At 35.0% G+C, this 20,024-nt stretch overlaps 1 protein-coding gene across 1 annotated transcript; it reads right to left on the bottom strand.

Moving 5' to 3' along the window:
* Positions 1-2,028: 2,028 nt before the first annotated feature.
* On the bottom strand, positions 2,029-19,128 carry LOC136990488 (replication protein A 14 kDa subunit-like). The gene is made up of 4 exons (XM_067288873.1): positions 18,975-19,128; positions 6,143-6,217; positions 3,432-3,543; positions 2,029-2,360 (listed from the first exon to the last, which is right to left on the bottom strand). The coding sequence occupies exons 1-4, from the start codon at positions 19,074-19,076 to the stop codon at positions 2,293-2,295; spliced, it is 357 nt and encodes a 118-aa protein (XP_067144974.1). The 5' UTR covers positions 19,077-19,128; the 3' UTR covers positions 2,029-2,292.
* Positions 19,129-20,024: the final 896 nt, after the last annotated feature.

Below are 20,024 nucleotides of genomic sequence, written 5' to 3' on the forward strand. Positions count from 1 at the left end.
GCACCCCTGAAAATCTGTGACTCCTGATTAGGAGCAGCAGAAAAAAATTAAGCATACAGAGAAATCAAGCTAGGCCTTTAGAACAGAATGACAATTTGGCAAAAGAAATGGGAGGCAATAAATGCCAATCTAGTTTTTTTGTGCATGCATTCAGATAAACCTGTGTACTTGACTTCACATGTGCCTGCCTGCCTGCCTACTGATGGGCAACCAAACCTCTCCATTTAATCTAGTCACCATGAAATCTCCACTCAAACAATTTTGAGTAACCACAAATTTGTCCACCATAAAACTTTTTCTTGTAAATTATGAAATCTTCTCTTAAAAGTGGCTCACCTGCCTGTCAAAAGTATGTTAAGACCTGACTTTCTTTTTATGCAGATGCAAAAACACACAACTTCGATAATTGGACCAATGCGAGCAAAAACCCATTTTACTGGTTTGCTTATGGCCATTACTCGACTTATTCACAACCAACTCTTGATTGTCAGTGTCAATATGGCCATTAAACTTTCCAACTAAACTATTATATTCTACTCTACTCTAGTCTGCAAACTACCAAATTCAGTGGCATGTCCAGGATTTTGAGAATGTAGGTGCCACTTCAGGCAGATTTGGGAGGGCGAGAGGAACGTGCCCTATTGTTTTTCGGAGAATGTTACTCAATTACCTTAAGGTTAGGAAACTAAAGTTATTCTAACAAATCAAAGTCGTATGATTTGCATTATTATATTTATATTCATTTTAAAATAACAAAATCAATTGCTTTGGTATCAAGGGAGTGAACTTTTAAATAAACTTGTCCATTGGAAGTGAGGTTTCTACCACACTTCCACATCACTTCTTTCAAAACCTTTTGTAGTCTCTTTCTCAATGGGGACACTGCCAACAGCCCTGGCTCAGTTTCACATCTTCAATATTAAACTACTTACTACAACACCTTGTGAACGTGCAGCCCAATTTTATTACTTTATTAGGAAGTAATAAAATTGGGCTGCACGTTCACAAGGTGTTGTAGTAAGTAGTTTAATATTAAAATAGAATATGACAAATATTCCATATTATGTGACTATAATGTCAAGTTTTTTCACAGAATTCATAGAAACAGACATTTTATGCATTTGTGCCAGAGACTGGCATGCTCGCAGCCAAGGCAGTTAAAATCAGGGTGTACCAAATGCGTGTCACCGAGGCCCAAGCACTGCAAGCATTTGCTTCCTTTACCTAGTTTTTCATATAATTTCTTCACCTGTAAATGGTCATAACATAAAATGAACATTGATTTTGCCTAATTTTTGCATTTTAGTTTTTGATCCTCTAACAAATAATAAATATGCAAATTCAATAAATTTTAAGGTTGACAAAGTAAGGAAAGCTCACTTCAAGTTTGTCCAAATAATGCATATATGCATTATTTGGACATTTTCTACTAACTACCATATTTTTGTGCCAATGTGCCAACACAAAGATAAATAATTTGATTTATATAGAGAGAGGATTAAAATTATAGATGTATAAATTATAATACTAATACACATTAATTTGTAATTGGAATTTATTGGCAATTTTACTGTTATTTCAAGTTAAAACAATATAAATTCTGTTATACTAAATTCTTATGCTAATCTCTGCTAATACTCATTAAACATAGTACAGTAATGCTAGAGTATATTTGTGCAAATGCATTCTTAATTCTGTCCTTACCAGTGAAAAATCTTTATTCAATAATCGATTTGAGACCAAACATCTGAGCTCATCCGCACAAATGAAATATAAGCGGAAATGGGCGGTAGTCATCAGTGACAGTAAAGGAATGAAAATATGTACCTTAATGAATGGTGATTTAGGTTAGGTTTTAAAACAAATGCATTCGATTTGCTAGACGAACTGTCTTTGGGTTACGATTTGAAATGCATTCTGCACACGCTCCATAGTTTAAATATTTTTGATGTATTTTGAATCCAATTTAGAACTGTGACCTGTGAATGATCTGTTAAGAAGACTGAAAATGTTGTATTTAAAATAAACTTTCTTCGGCGATAAGGTATAGATTTTACTTGTCAAATCATACAAATAATATTTACAAAAGTTAAATGGAAGATGTTTCACTTGTATAAAGTTAAGTTGCTGCTTGTAATTTGTAAATCACTTTCATTATTTTCTGGACCTTTATTGTTAATGCAATTCTTGCAGTAACAACTGAACTGTGTGAAAATTAATTTACATACCATTTATCACTTGTGTAAATCTGTTATATAAATGCAAAACAAAATCTTTTTTCCACTGATGAAATTAAAAGGTAATGTAGTAATTTGGATATCGGGCCATCAGCTGAACTGCTTCGTTATAGAGATTCGCATCTGAAAAATAATTACAATAAATTAAGACAATATTCAATTCTCTTGATATATAACATATTTACTCGCATATAAGATGAGGTTTTTATTCATTTATCACAGCTTCAAATTCCTAGGTCGTCCTATATGCAGGAGCAAATAATTTTTGTAAACCATGTATTAGCATTTTTTACCGGATGCTTACCCTCTTGTATTTAAAAACAAATATTTTTATCTGGGTCATTTGAATCATTCTTGTATATTGTGAGAAGTAAAGATGAATAGGAAAAGCAAAGCTTTTGAATTGAATTCCAGATTGAAATTCCAAAATCACACGGAAGCCCGATGTAAGTTTTAATCCATTCCCACGTGAAAACAGATGATTATTCAGAATTCAGAGAAACTCGTAAGTGTAATCGATGGAGAGTGGATTCATTTTTGAATGAATATGAATAATGAAATATCAAATGCATTTGACATTTCATATTTTACTTGTGATTAAACAAAATAAAATTAGAATTATATTAATAAATCTAATTTTCTTCATTTTGATCTTTGAAGTCACACCTCATCCTACGTGAGGTCGTCTTATATGCGAGTAAATACAGTAATTAAATTTTGAAAAATGTTTTTATAAGACAAATCGAGTCAGAATGAACTGCAGAACAACTAAGATAAGATTAATTTCAAATTTAATTCTTTCCACACTGCAGACACCAAAAAATCCTTTTTCGTGTTTGTCACATGTTTGGATTCCCAAATTGAATGGTCGAGTGGCAAGAGACTGGGCACGAGGTATTCGGGCCAAACCGCTTGTGAAAATTTCCGAGGTTCCAACTCCAATCAAAGTTCCTAGGAGCAGCGAGCGACTATCATCTTGGTCATCCGGTTATCGATTAAAATATATAAACAGCTGTCATATTTAAAACTTTTAAATTTTATATATATATTACAATATTAAAACAATCTATTAATTTAAGATAAAATGAGATGATTCAAATGTTGGCTTTTTAACAAAAAAGCTTCTGCAGGCAAATTATGTTGGAAATATACAATGAAAGAATATTTAATATATTAAGATTTTTATTGACATACCAAAATTCGATGCCATATCGGTGGGAAATTCAATGTAATGATCACACAAGACACTATTCCTCGGCGTTACCGTTCCCTGTACTTCGACCAATCCTTCCAAGGAATCTTGTATCTAAAATTCAAAAAATACAAGAAAATTGCTTTTCGAAAATGTTGCTCAATAACACAAAACACAAACATTTTCAAACACATTAAAATAAGAATATTTAATTCATTTTATGTATGCCATATACCATGTATTCAGCATGGATGATAGTTAATTTAATGATTTCTATTTTTTTTTTTTTTTTTTTTTTTTTTTTGAAATTAATATACTGTATGTGGACAAAATATATCTTTGTATAAAAGAGAATACATTCATTATTAATTCACCAGTTTACTAGTTTTAATTCATATATTTATATACCATGCAATCCAAAAGCCAGGCACAACTTTAAAATTTGCATCTAAATGAACTTTAATCCTAAATATGCAGTATGCAGTTTTTCACAAATATTTCAAACATTTTAGTTATAATCTCTGCCAGTAAATGGTAGTGTTTAGGAGTATGGTCATTGCACAATATCATAAAAGTGACAGATACAAAGAGAGATAATGAGCTGCAAAAGGGAATCGACATGCCTGTTTCATTATACGAATGCCACCTTGGCAATCCGTGTTGCTTTCTGCGAAAACTTTGTACGTTTAGGTCAACATTTACCGAGATGTATTTTTAAGGTTGTGGCCAACTTTCTGATTATCCTATATTTTTTTTAAAGAACCATTACATAGCTAAACAATTCCCAAATCTCTGTTGGGCTATTTTAAGGCTAGTAAATATTTAAATACACAGTGCGGCAGAAAGAATGTTCTGATTTGGCAAAAGCGTTGCTTTGCTTGTAGAGGTACAGCAGTGAGCGTGGTTTCTTTTTGTTTGCACATGCCATTTTTAGTTACCATCATGGCATGTACCTGAGAGCATCGTGCTTTTGTTGTCCAAGAGTTCATTACGAACAGTAAATCTGTGATAATGATGCAACGGGCCTTCCAAATACACTTTCAGCTCAGGCGTCATGATCCAGTTCCAGCTGCACCAACAATTTGCTGTTGGGTTTCAAATTTTAGTGAACAGGTTCAGCTTTAAAACAGAAAGTCCTAGAAGCATAACAAGACCAGAAGATGTGGCAACTGCTACAGCTTCCATACAGCAGTCTCCCAAACAATCTGCACGCAAATACACAGCTGCATTAAACGTGTGTGATTGTAGTCTCTACAGACTTTTACACAGCTCGCTCCACATGCATCCCTACAAAATGATGGTCATTCAGGAGTTGAATGATGAGGACTATCTAATCCATAAAACTTTGTGTCAGGATATTCTGCAGAGCATTCCCCCAGCAGCAGTACTGATCTCCAGTGACGAAGCCCATTTTCATTTATCGGGGATGGTCAACAAACAGAACTTTAGGTACTGGTCTGACAGTAATCCCCGAGAATGCCACTAGCAACCACTCCATGGTCCAAAAGTTACGGTTTGGTGCGCTTTAGGTGATTTTGGTGTGTGGGGTCCTTATTTCTTTGAAGAGGGCAGTGTTAGCGACAGCAACATCAGAGCACTTGAGAATTTTCTCCGTCTATTAGTTAACGATTTACTCAACAATAATGATCTGGAAGATGTATGGTTTCAGCAAGATGGTGCCATGTCGCATACCTCTAGGTCACTTGGAATTCTCAGAAACTTGTTTCCGGGCCATCTTGTCTTTTTACAAGGTGATATTGGTTGGCCACTGCGTTTACCGATTTGGCCCCATGTGATTTTTTTTCTGTGGGGCTATCTCAAATCAAAAGTGTACCAACACCGACCAACAAATTTGCAATAACTCAAGGCACGATTATGCAAGAAATCACAGCAATTCCGCTGGACATGGTCCGCAGATCAATGAAAAATTTCCAAAAGAGACTTCAAAACTGCATCGACATCAACATAAACGATCGCCATTTAACTGATGTACTCTTCGAAACCTAATGGATGACAATGGCATACTGTGTACTTATCAGGTATAAAAGATTTCTTTCTCTATCTTGCTTTTCCAAACCAGAACGTTCTTTCTGCCGCACCCTGTACAAATCAATTTGGCTAGACATAGGTGGTGATCTGCCATCTCGTAGTAAATTTAATTAGAAATAATCAAGAGATGGCAGTGGAACCACCACCTCTAACCAAATTGATTTGTATTTAAATATTTACAAGCCTTAAAATAGCCCGACAGATAATCTGGCAGATCATTTGATGATACAGATAAATCAGGTATTGTTTGTTATTTACATTACACAGCTTTCGAGTACTTTGGAGTTGCCTCACTCATCTTTGGAAAAACAAACAAGAAAATGTTGCCTTGGGAGCCAAAATAGAACATTCAGACATTTTTTGAATACAAAAATAAAAAGAGAAAGAGTGATTTACAATATGTTCTTCTTTGTTTTTCCTGGAGATGAACGAGATAACGTGGAACTACTTCAACACTACACAATGACTGTTTACATACTCCATTAAAGCATATCTCATAGTATCTGGAGATGGTTTTATTAACTGCAATAAAATACGAAAAAATAAACTTTATTTATCAGACAGAAAACAGAAAAAAACAAAATAAGTTTACATTAGTTTTACTGTTTCATATTAATAGAAAATGTAATGAAGTCTCCGACTTTATTCAATTAAATTAACTTACTGGTTCTTTCATCTGAATGACAACTATTTGATTGTCACTGGCCTTTAGTTTAAAAGACATTCCGTTTGGATCACGCTGCAAAAAATAATAAATCAAATCAAATCAATGTAAAATAAATTTCAAAAACACTTAAGCAAATGAAAATGTTAACAAATATCTTCAGCTTAAACCTATTTGTATCCAAGCAACTGTCATCATGTAGCTAAATAAATCATTTAAAATGAAATTTTTTATGGTTTGGCAGCCATATTTCCACTCTTGTCTGCAAATACAGTAACCTTGTTTTAACGCTGCATTGTAACGTCATCTAGAAAACACTTTACATGTTAAAATGGAGTTTAAATTAAATGCTCGTTATCAGCAAAATCAGCAAAGCTCATATGAAGTAACGTGACTATCGAGCAGTAAAACCAATAATGTGTATTATTGGTGTGTAACATATCGCACAATCTGCCAGCGATGACTTCCAACTATTGTTTTGTACTGCAGTAAATGCAAATGGACTATAAAGACACACCTCTATTTTGTATGAGCAAAAGTGATAAAAAGTGCATATTATAATTAAGGAAATAGTGAAAAAATCTTTCGACATACATACATTGGCAATCTACAATCAAAGCTATGTTCATACATATCAATAACATTAAATGATTTTTAATCTCTAAATTACAATATTTAAATAATCTTTTATTGCAACAGACAGATAATGCAAAATGCCTGCCCGAAATGATAAAAGTATCAGCCTGCCACCGCCATGGGTTTGAGTTTTGATCCAACACACTAATCCTATTTGTTACCATTTAGAACTCTTGTCTACAGCATCGAAATTAAAATCTTTATTTAACAAATTAATTCATAAAAATAAAATATTAAAAAGTTCTGTCTGCTAAGAAAAATTGTAATCACAGTTTTAGTGTTATACTCATGCCAAGTAACAGTAGTAGTAAAAATAAATTTTCACTGTGTGCGGCATTATTAATAGTTTTCTTTTTGAGCACTTTCAACGAATGTATTTTCGTCGTCTTCAGGCAAAATAAAAACTTTTAAATTGTACATATACATTCAAAACAGAAAAGGAATGCATATAAATTTTTAAATAAAACGCTTTTGGAATAAACTTGATATGAATCAGCTATAAATTTCGAATACATATGATGTTACACGTGCGATGTACTACGGCACATGCATGGTGCTGATCCACATCAACGGTGTGACAGATGATGTAAATCACTATTTAACCGTTTATATAGGGCAATCCATATGTTGGGCAGTTCCAGAGTGGGTGTGTTGCAGTTTTCCGAGGTTGTTATGAATAGACTCTCCCATACAAAGAGGAGTTTTCGGATTGCTGCAGACTCTGAGTATTGTAGATTGAGTCCACAACAGGTTGTAATTCAGATTGTGCGCCTTTCTCGTGAGCTCTGTTGTACCAAAGAAAGGTGTACAAATAGTCAAGCGGACTACTTAAAAGTCAACATGGTTGCACTAGCTAAATAGTTAAAGGCGATAGTCTTAGTGAGGTGGCACAACTCCCGATGGCACACAACCCAGAAGTAGGCCAATTTCGAGGGGACCGTATCTCATATAGAGGTATGGGTCCTTTGACTTTTTTGCTCCAATGGGTATGGTCTACGGCTCTGATAAGGTCCCAACCATCTCATTCAGAAATATAATTGTTTCCTTATATTTCTACAAATAAAACGGCATGAAATATTTGATTTTTGATTATAATTACACTTTTAATTCACAAAAAAAGTACTAAAAAAAGTAACTGCATTAAATAACAAAATTAGCAGAATTTAAGACCAAACAATAGAATAAATCTTTACATTAATTACAATAATAATAAATGATAAACAACAAACAGTTACCAATTATATGCCTTTGTGTCCTTATCTTATGTTTAGTACGTAATTTGTCTACAAGGACTTATTTTATTACTAGGACTTATTTATACTGGTGACATGGTTCTGCAATTCAAGAAAACATATCAGAAAAATAAAGACTGTTTTTTCTGATATGTTTTCTTGAATTGCAGAACCATGTCACCAGTATAATAAGTCCTAGTAATAAATTAAGTACTAAACAAACAGTTACTCTTCTACCAATTTTGTTCCCTAGAAGATAGGGTCAACGTGGGTAAATATGAGACAGCCTGAAAAATGGGTAAATATGAGACAGTTGTGAAATTTGACTTAATCTATGTCTGACCTGTCCTGTACTAATACAAAATAAAGTTTATTTAGTGCTTTTTAACATATAACTTTTCTGAATGAAAATGGCAAGAGACTTTTGAGATGACTTGAGACTTTTTAATTTTAAGAAACACTAAAAAACTTTTTGTCAGTTCAACCAAGGCCGCTTGATCGCTTTGCTAGTAAGGCCATTCGCCGTAAGGAAAATTGCCGTATTCACTGTTTCCATTTTTCACCGCTGCAAAAAGATTTTGGCACTACTTATTGGCGAGAATCATGTTTGAGTAAATTGATCGTTTCATGTGCAGATATGGCTATTTTATGAAATTGTAATACAGTAGAGCATCGATTATCCGACCCCCGATTAACCGACCGCATTCTAGTCGGCAAATTTAAATGTCCTCTAGTGATGTGGCGCTACAATATTTGGTTATGTCTTGGCTACTTTAATATTATTTTTGTTAAATTTTTGCATGTTTTAGCTGGCAGCATTGGCTCGACCATGAAAGGGAGGCTAGTATTTAAACCAGGCCTAATACACTATACTAATAATGTATTTTTTTCATACTTTTCGGTTATCCGACTTTTTCAGTTATCCGACCAACCCCAGTCCCCAATTAAGTCGGATAATCAATGCTCTACTGTAGTTACATAAAGTTATAGTTGTATATAGTTATACTTATTCATGAGTTATATACGGTTGATGAGACTTTTTCTTCAACAGTAGCTTGGTGTATAGATATAATAGTATATTGTATAGTTCAAATAGAAAAGGCACATTTTGCCTAAAAATTGTTGCGGTCCTTTTTGCACATCATATGCTGGATCTAAAACTTCTGAAGGATTAAAAGTTGCATTTCGTGAAATCCCATCGAATGAAGGACCGAGACAGAAGTGGTTAATATCAAACCACAATAGAGGATAACTTCAGTATCCAAGACTATCGTTGGTGAGAATTAAATTCTTGCAGATTTTTTGACAAGGTACTGAGATATACAAATCCTTGCCAGGATGGTTTGAAAGTTATGCTTGTAAAGGTCATTCTTTTGCACTTGAAATACTGCTTGGTACTGTGGTGTAAGACTAACACTGAAGGTGCAAATTCAAATCACAATAACCACATGTGCAATATAATAGCAACAAAGTTTGTTAGCCCTTTGCTGACCAATTGGACTGGACAATTAAGTCAAACTGTGAAAAAAGTTCTCAGACTGCAGCATAAGCCCACTTCAAAAAAAGTATTAAAAGTCTAATGTTGTCTACTTTACATTTATAAATTTCTGACAAGAAAGAAGATAAGTACATTTCTGTTCTTTGCAGTTTGTAAAATTCAGTCAAAAACATAGTGTACACTTTATATTATGACAGTTTTCAATAAATTAATTTTTCCTTGTAACAAGCTTTTGCTTTTTCTATAAATAATTTTATTTAGAGATGTAAACTGATTGAGATTAAACTTATTAGAGATGTAACCTGAAGCAATGTTACTTTTACTTTTAATTTCAACTTTAAAACAATATATGTTGCTTTGTTCATATTTCTGTGTACTTCTCCAATATTAATTACACTAAGTTCTTACCTTGAATATCACCATATTTCCATGCATATTTTGCGCAATTTTTTTAATATAAAAACTAGTTGCAAAAAATAAGCAAATTGTTTTGAAGAGTTATATCGGTATTTCTTCTTACAGAGAGTCTTGATTAACAAAAGTAATAATTTTATAACAGATTTAATATACAACATTTAAAAAGTTATCATATATGGTCCGAAAATGTAAAATTTTTCATAGTAAACAAAATATACTGTAGGTGATCTAGTTTTGCTAAGTTTGCGTACTTTTCAAGTAAAAAAATATTTACATTAATGGGTTAATGTTACCCTAGGTTCCGAGATGGCGATGGGGAAAATTTTTCCCTACGTTGGAGACTGCGGCGGGGAAAAAATTTTTCCCTCAATTCAAGATGGCCGCGTTTCCGGCCGCCATCTTGAATTTCTCTGTAGACGTTAACCGAAAAAAAAAAAAAAAAAAAAAAAAAAAAAAAAAAAAAAAAAAAAAAAAAAAAAAAATAATTTTACTCACTTTTCGATGGTGGTTGCCTACTTCTTCCTACTTTTTTTTCCCTTTCCGATCCATTCTTTCTTCGGTTTTGCCAGCTTGGATACTTTCCTTTTTTCTTGGTACAACTCTTTTCTTCCCTGTTCTTTTCGATTCGGCTGCTCTTTTATTGGTCGATTGGCGTTTCCCTCTGTTCGATTTATTACTACTTAGCCATATAAACAACAGAATGCAACCCCAAGAAATGTGGCCAAAATTACTTTTAAATGTTCCTTCAAAGGCAGAAGTCTTCGTTCCGCACTTACTACTTCGCAAGAAACAGCTTTCTCTATTACTCCGATGATATAATTTGCATTTAGAATCGCCACGGAATGCAAACGGACTTAGTTGGCTGTATGCCTAATTTTACAGCAAATTTCAGAAATCTCAATGCGTTATCGATACGGGGAGGCAAACCTAGCTCCAAGAAGTCATCTTCCATTAACTTGTAGAAATCACGTGTGGTGCAACTCGACCGAAATTCGTCGTTGAAACTCAAATCGGCAAAACTACTCATTATCGAATAATTGGCAATAAACTAAATGCGGGGAGGTGGTGAGGAAAAAAAATGAAATATCGTAACCAGAAAAAATAAACAGCAAATATTCCAATACGCAATTCGTCGCAACACTGCAGTAAACGATTCCAACTGGAAACTAGTCAATTTGCATAAAATTGCATTGAAATGAAACAGAAATCACGTCACAGATCGAGTATTTGCATATTCGTTCGTAACACAACTACGAATTTCCCGCCGATATTACTCTCGCACGACGTCACGAAAAGGCTCCCTCTACCGTCGCAAATTTACACACGATCGTCGCCGTTTCGAGGTTACAGGATACTCGGCAACGTCGATCTCAGGGTTGAAACCAAACGGGGAAAAAATTCTCAACGGCGTCGACGTCACGACTCTAGGGAAAAAATTTTTCCCCTGCCGCAGTCGCCAAGATAGGGAAAAATTCCCACCGCCGCCATCTCGGAACCTAAGGTAACATTAACCCATTAATGATTAACCACTGGTATCTTTAAGAATCGAACAGAGATTATTAAATGGTATTAGTGTGGAAAAGTTTGTATTTTCCGTGCCAATAATACTCGGTTATTATTTCTTCCTAAAAACGTCTTATGAAAAAAAAGATGCGAAAAATACTGTATTATTATTATTTCGCCTTTTTCGAAGCATTTCCATGCTTTTTTCATGAACTAGAGAACATCGTTTGCAGCAGCTCGTTTCTTAATTGTCAAAAGTTTCAACCTGCTTTAATGAGGAAAATACTTAAATGCAGCAACGTCTCCGAACTCCTCTTCTAACGTACAATACCTGAAACGATGATGACGGAATGTCACCGATTGTCAGTGCCACAAAAAGAGAAAATATTAACTAGCGTCTATACGCTTGGTCTCATAGAGAGAGAGAATCGGCGGATGGCCTTACAAGGGAAGTGATCAAGCGGCCTTGGTTCAACTAACTTTTGCTCTGTACATGTCTGCAAAAGACATGGATATTTAATTAGAAATTTGTATGTAGTATATAAATGCAGCTTTCAGCTGCTAGTTGTTTTTTATTGTATCATCTTTTGTCTGAGTTTTGTGCATTTCAAAATGAGATAGAAAATGATACACACTTTAGGCAAAAAATAAGACACCAGATTTTATTTATCAGTTATTAATTTCCATGAAACTTTTTAAGTTCAGCCTGTTAATATTTTTTAAATGTAATAGGTCTACACCTAATTTAATCTTAATGTTAATACACAGAAAACAGCAGGGCTATGATTTTATTTTCTTCATTACTTTTATTCCATGCTAATTAAATAAATAATCAATTGTTCCTAAAACGTTTTATTTTGGTGTAAGCCTATTTTATTTAGACTAGGCTAGTTATGTAAATTTTCTTTAATTAGTGGTAGGCTAATTACTTTATCTATGTTACTATCTCTTTTATTACACCATTATTTTTAACAGGCCATTGAATAACGCTTTGTGTTTACTATTAATAATTCCTTATAGGAGAGAAGAAAGGAAAGTAGTCTGTCTTCTGATGAAAGAGGACACAATGCATCCGAAATATTTGTGAAAAAAGTGTATTTACTAATTTGCATTATACGGTATTTTTCCTTTTCCTTCCTTTCCTTTTCTCCTTTCCTATAGCCAACTGAATTATTAACCTAGTTTAGTTATGTTTTTATTCTTTAAACATTTAATTTAGGCCTATACCATATATATTTACTATTAGCAATATAAAATAGTTGGTATTATAATAGACTTTGTTCACAAAGGTTAATAAAATCACTTTAAACCTAGACCTATGTCTTTAAAATTTTGTTTTATTTTACACTTTTATATTGTACACAACTACAGAGTAATTTTCAATGATAAATGTTTAATGTTATCTAATTACTTCAATTAAAAAATTTCATGTGAAAATGTCAAGAAAATAGGCTGTACAAAAATCGGATAGCAGCTTCATGTTCAAAAGAACATGAAGCTGCTATCCGGTTGAAACATGATACCTCCCCATGGTTTACCCACATAATAAACAGTAAATGCCAAATAGTTAGAAATAAGACCAAAATATTACATTCCGAAAAAAATATCTATAAACGAAGATTCAAAGAGCATGTAGAAATAATAAAATATAACAATAATAATAATAATTTAGTAAATTTGTCAAATGGGATGCAAATCAACAAGCAGTGGTATAACATAATAGAGGGCGCTGTTATGTTTATTGCCTTGTCGTTACAATCAAAGTGAGCGCTCAGGTACCGTTCCCATGATGCATCAGCAACGATCGCCACCTGGCGGACTCACTAATAATTTACATTTTAATATCTCTAATACAACACATTACATCTCCCCCTTTTATACAAAGTCTTTGAAACGCGATGGCCTACGGACCACCCGACCTGCTCGAGTTGTCAAGTCCTTAGCCTCATTGCCGTTCACCTCCCGATCTTCCAACTCCTCATTTTCTGTGTTCATTTCCTCTCTACCACTGGAGCTTTCCATGTTTTCCTCTTGTTCACTAGCCTGTTTCTCCTCAATTGGTTGATCTAACACTTCATTTGAGTGATTCTGTATGTTTCTAAATCTATTAATGTCAAACTTCCTTAAAAATCTTCGATTACGAATGAAGTGTTTGCCATCTTTGTCTAGGCGCACAATATAAGACCTTGGTCGATATCTGTCTATTTTTATTATTTCACCAGGCTCCCAGTTTCTTTTATCAATTTGCACCATCACTCTGTCATGTGGACTTAATGCTATTAGATCTCTAGCATTCCTATCAAAATAGTGTTTTTGTACTTGTTGTCTTTGCGTATGGTGTTTTCTAAATTTGTCTACAAGTATTCTGGGTTTCAAGAGATTATTCCTCATGGGCACTTGCCCTCGCAACCTACGACCATACAGAAGTTGTGCTGGGGATGGAATACCTCGACCTAAAGGTGTATTTCTGTATTCCAACAAGGTCAGATAGATGTCCTTTGAGTCATACACTGCTTTTTTAAGTAATTTTTTGATAGTTTGTACATGCCGTTCAATGAAACCATTGGACTGAGGGTTTCGTGGAGAGCTCGTCTTGTGTGTAATTTCCCAGTCTTCTAGAAATTGTTGGAAGTGTTTGTTCACAAACTGGGTATCATTACCCGAGTATACAACTTCTGGCTTGCCATGTCTGGAAAATATTGATTTCATGGTTTCAACTATTTTGGAATGAGTGGTGTTTTGGTTCATACAATAAACTTCTGGGAATCGTGAAAATGTGTCTACTACTAATAGATAATCTTTACCAAATAAATGGCAGATATCAGTGGTGACAATTTCCCATGGTCTTGTGGCAAGTTCTCTGTTAATAAGTGTTTCTTTTGGATTTGAATTTTGATACTTTAGGCATGCTGGACAGTTCCTTACAACATCAATTATTTCTTTTTCCATGAAAGGCCAAAAAACATGTTCTTTTGCTCTCCATAATGTTTTATTGATTCCCATGTGATTATAGTGTAGTCTATCAATTGTCTCTGCTCTCATGCTCTTGGGAATAACTAATTGTTCACCTTTACATACTATGCCTCTCACTTCACTCAGGTCTTCACGAAACTTCCAATATGGTTTGACTAGTGGATCTATCATGTTTTTCTGTTCTGGCCAACCTCCCTTTATTATGTTAATCAGTGACTGTAACTCTCTATCTCTTTTTGTTTCATGACGAAGCTTTTCAAATTTCTTTGGAGTAATGCTACAGTAATTGATAAGGTTAACTTGAGCTTCAACATCAGATTCCATCACATCAAAATTCCTGTCCATATAGCTAGCTCGAGAAAGAGCATCAGCCAACACAAGTTGTGATCCTGGTCTGTATTTTACTCTAAAATTATAATTTTGTAAGGTTATCCTTAATCTCTGAAGGCGTAGTGGGCATTTATTTAGTGGCTTTTGAAAAATTGCCTCTAGTGGTTTATGGTCACTCTCAACTGTAATTTCACGACCATACACATACTGGTGAAAACGCTGACAGCCAAACACTATTGCCAGTGCCTCTTTTTCAATTTGTGCATAATTTTTCTGGGTCTCCGTGAGAGTCTTTGATGCATAAGCCACCGGAGCACCTTCCTGAAGTAGTACAGCTCCCATTCCATCTTTTGAACTATCCACTGACAGTACTAGTGGTTTATCTTTATCATAAAATTGTAAGACTGGGGTGCTGCTCAAAAGATTCTTTAGCTTCAGAAATTCCTTATCATGTTGATCAGTCCACTGCCACAAACAATCCTGTTTCAGTAGAGTCCTTAATTTTGCAGTATGACTAGCTAAATTTGGTATAAATTTTGCCACATAATTTATCATGCCCATGAATCGATTAAGTTCTTTTAAACCAGTTGGCTTTGGGATGCGTTTGATTGCTTCAACTTTATCTGGATCAATTCTAATACCGTCTTCTGACAAGATATGTCCCACATATTTGACTTCCTTTAGTTTAAATTTGCACTTATCCTTATTGAACCTAACCCCTTTCTCTTCTGCTGTCTTCAGAACCAATTCTAAGATTCTGTCATGTTCTTCTGTGTCCTTTGCATGAATGATAAGATCATCAATGTAAATCTTGACTCCTTCAATATGAGCAAAAATTTCTGTAAATGTTTTGTGAAAGATCTCAGGAGCATTTGTCAATCCAAAGGGTAGTCGCAGAAACCTATATCTCCCAAAAGGTGTACTAAAGGTTGTTAATTTTGATGAGCTATCTGCCAGTTCAATCTGCCAAAATCCCTTGTTTGCATCGAGGATAGAGAAAAATTTGGAACCTGCCATATCCCTTGTGATTTCTTCAAAGGTCGGTATTTCAAAGTGTTCTCTCATTATCGAGTGATTCAAATTCTGTGGATCTAAACATATTCTCAGGGATCCATCAGGTTTGCGAACTAGGACGATTGGGTTTACAAACTCTGTCGGTTCATCTATGCTGCATATAATTCCATCATTTATCATTCTCATTAATTCTTTCTTTAGTGGATTCATTAAGTTAAATGGTACTCGGCGTGTAGGAACTACCACAGCCTTGTAGTCATCCTTTAATTTAAATTCACAGGGTTTTATTTTGATCCTGCCTATGCCTTCAAATACATTACTGTATTTAGTAAAATAATCACTTTCCGTTTTTATTTCTAAAATATTTCGGTTTCTCTGCAGTAAATTTAGTTTTTGAATACTCTCTAGTCCTAAAATAGGTGCTGCTTGGTCAGCTGTCTTGACTATTATAAAATTCAAAAGTTCCTTAACCTTATCCTTAGTTCGTACTGTTAAATCACACGCTCCTAACACCATTAATCTATTTCCGCCGTAATTTGAAATCGTAATATTCGTTTTCTTTAGCAATCTTCTTAGATTAAGAGTCTCAAAAATATATGCGGGGATTACATTGACGTGTGCACCAGTATCTATCTTAAAACTAACACTTTTATCACAATCTAAAATTCTTAAAGTCTCTGACCAGTCTAGATCAAGGTTCTTACCTCTGCTTTCCAGTGACGCCAATACGTAGTCGTTTGTACTCTCTGGCGCCATTTCCAGTACATTTATCATGTTATTTCGACACACTTTCGCAAAATGATTGTATTCCTTGCATTTATTACATTGTTTGCCCATTGCTGGACAGTTCGGTTTATTATGTCTATAACCACATCTCCCACAATTCCGTTGTCTTCCTTGGAACTTATTTTCCGGTCTTCGATATCCACGCCAATTGTTCTCTGTCCGATGGTTCTTTGTTTCTGCACTAGACCTATTTTCCTGATCACGTGATTCACTGAGACGTTCTCTTGATTTTCGTTTTACCACGTTGACTTCTATATTCTTCGGGTGATTCGACAAGAGTTTAATGTGGCTCTCTGTCTGTTCAGCAGCTCTGCATATGTCGATTGCCTTTGTTAATGATAGCTCCGTTTCTCGTAGTAGACGTTCCTTTACCTTCTGATCACGAATACCACTCACAATTCTATCTCTTAATAGTCGATCCCGTAAATTTCCAAACTCACAATTTATCGATAGCTTACGTAGGTCTGCTACAAAATCGTCAAAGGCTTCGCTCGGTCCTTGCACACGAGTATTGAACTTGTGACTCTCAACACTTTGGTTGCTTTTCGGAATAAAATACGACTCGAGTTTTTCTAAAATTACATTCGGTTGTTTCACTTCTTCTTCATTAAGTTCTAATGTTTCAAAAATTTCTAGAGCTTCTTCCCCCAAACAATGGAGCAAGATGGCGGCTTGAGTTTCATTGTTCTTCGTCGTGAGTTCGGTCGCCGTCGAATAAAGTAGATAACTTTTCTTGAATTTCTTCCAATTCGCTCCCAAGTCACCTTCTACCAACATCGGTTTGGGAGGAGGAAGATTTTGAAACGTGGACATGTCGAATCCAGTACCGGAGAATCTTCTTTTTTTTCTAAACGTTTGTCGACTGCGCCATGTTATGTTTATTGCCTTGTCGTTACAATCAAAGTGAGCGCTCAGGTACCGTTCCCATGATGCATCAGCAACGATCGCCACCTGGCGGACTCACTAATAATTTACATTTTAATATTTCTAATACAACACATTACAGGCGCAACAAGCCAATAGTTTATGTAAATAGAATTATTGTAGACGTGTGAAAACTGTACCGAGGAAAATGTTCTAGAATTGGAAAAACGTAGTGTTTTTTGGATTATTTTAAAAGAGCGTTATAAAACTTTGGGTGTACTATAGATTACTCCCTATGGAATTTCAGGACTTTGATTATATATTTGAACTCAGGGGACCGAGACGAGTTCAACGGTACCCTATTTTTGGACCGGAGACGAAAAATAAAAAAGTTATCACACTTTTTAAGTTACCATACTTTTTTAATGCTCTCATGCAGACGGCACCATAGTTGCTAGTATTGCCATCTTGCGGTAAAGTCTGCAAACCGTGACGTCGGACTACGGTCATCTCCCGGAGCGTTAAACAAGCGATACGAGAGCGGAGAGAGCGACACGACTTCCGATCATCGCGCAATCGCCATTTCAGTTAATGTTACTTATGGCAGCGAACATGGCGGCCCGACTGACCTCTCGTATGGGCGCCACCACACGCCGCCATGTGCTAAACTAGTGATCGATTCATGGTAGTTCTTGAACAAAGTAAAAAAGGGGGAAAACGTCTACTAAAGGCAATTTTAACGGCAAGCGACGGGACTCCCGATCGCGATAGCGAGGCCGACTTAGCGGAGAGCGACGCAACTCCCTATCATCGCGCGATCGCCGAAAAAAAGTATGATAACTTTTTTATTTTTCGTCTCCGGTCCAAAAGTAGAGTATCGTTGAACTCGTCTCGGTCCCGAGTTCAGATATATACCCAAACACACAAAATTCCATAGGGAGTAATCTATAGTATACCCAAAACTTTTTTGAAAAATGTGTAAAAGGTTTGGAATATTTTTAAAGAAGGCCAGTACGTACGTATTGTTTAAAACTTTGTACATAAAAATATTTTAAATTGTTAATTAGATGTAAAACTTTGTAATTACTTGTAGTATTACTGTGGTACACTTGTGGAAAGTAAAATAACCATATTTTTAAATTGAAATGTAAACAGAACTTGAGAGTGCTGTATGGGTGTTAGAGAGTATGTGAAGAACTTAAAGGTATGGGAAAGGGGGTGTTTTTTAAGTGTTTTATTGTTTTTTACTCGCGCTAATTTTTTGTTAATATAAAACCTTTGTTTTTATAGCACTGAAGAGGGATCAGAAATGATAACACTGATCCGAAATGCATTTGAAAAAAGCCAATAAAGAAGTTTTGAACCTGTTTAGCTGTGAGACAGTCTACCGTCAATCGGATTAAAGAGACTACCACTAAATCAACATAAAATACAGCTACTAAAGAAAATTTAATAAAAATTATTTATGTGCTTTTATTGTCACGCAGTAATATAGTTATAGTTGTGTATTCAGAATACACAACTATATTATTTATAATATAAAAACTATTTTCACGATCAACTTAAACGAATAACAAACCTGAATAACGTAGCCAAGAAGACAGACATTTTTTCCTTGATATTGAGGCAAGAGAGTGCCATTAATACGATATTTTGTTGTTTGATTCGAATATCCGTCCATTTCGACAATAGATTATACAACCTTCTAATTTTGCGGGAAAATTATTCTCGACAGTGCTGCCAGCTGGGGGAACTATTTGTAAAATATTCTATTCAATCGATAATTGGGTGTTTATTGTATTAAATAATCAAATATTTTATTTATAATTATAAATATTATTTATTTATAATATTTTATTTATAATCGCGATTGAGTGAAATACATTTCATTTTTAATGCTTCTCAAAATTTCGCTTACACTTTCAGCGTTTAGGTTACGTTTTTTTCCCGCTTTGTGGGCACTAAGATCTTTTTTCCCCGGATCCATTTTGATTCGGCTAGGCCCCAAAAATACGACCAGGTAGTGAGAGACAGACCACCTATTGAAAATTCTTTGGAATGTTCATCCGAATTCGATCTCGGATCTCCCAGAGCGGCAGGCTAACGCTTTAACTATAATTAAATTAGGGACGGATGGGCGAACGGTCAAGGTGGCAGCCTACCGCTCTGGGGAAACGGATCGATCCGGACAGGTCGAAAAGTCCCCAGGAATTTTTCGGGGGGTGGTCCGTTTGGAGATGTCGAGCCCCGTCCCTCGCCATCCGGCCGCCTCATTGTCGGCCTGGCCGAACCCATAATGGGATTGCTAAAAGAGACCCTCTCAGTGCCCACAGGACGGAAAGATATATAATACCAGTTTACATTTATAAGAGCGATTGGCGTAGTTGACAATATACAAATTAAGAAGATTGCGTTAGTTGTACTGTACAATATGGCCAACGAGCTTGAACCATGAAATATACTACGTAGGGTGGCTGTAATGACGCCATATTTATAGAAAATTGAATACACGTCCGCTATTTTCCTTTTAGTCAAGGGGCGTGCCATTCGTGTTGCGTAAAGGCTATTATTGTAAACCTAGAATATTCTAACTCATTGTATAAAATTGTAAATAGAAAGAGAAGAGTTT

The sequence above is a fragment of the Centruroides vittatus genome, unplaced genomic scaffold (assembly GCF_030686945.1).
Source record: "Centruroides vittatus isolate TY-2023 unplaced genomic scaffold, ASM3068694v2 scaffold_944, whole genome shotgun sequence".
Taxonomy (NCBI): domain Eukaryota; kingdom Metazoa; phylum Arthropoda; class Arachnida; order Scorpiones; family Buthidae; genus Centruroides; species Centruroides vittatus.

What these genes read in the sequence shown, in the direction of transcription:
- LOC136990488 (XM_067288873.1), bottom strand. Translation starts at nt 19,076, where the DNA reads ATGGACGGATATTCGAATCAAACAACAAAATATCGTATTAATGGCACT. An exon ending in TTCTTGGCTACGTTATTCAG is followed by an intron (nt 6,218 to 18,974) that starts GTTTGTTATTCG and finishes TATTTTTTGCAG; the next exon opens with CGTGATCCAAACGGAATGTC. An exon ending in TCATTCAGATGAAAGAACCA is followed by an intron (nt 3,544 to 6,142) that starts GTAAGTTAATTT and finishes TTTGAATTTTAG; the next exon opens with ATACAAGATTCCTTGGAAGG.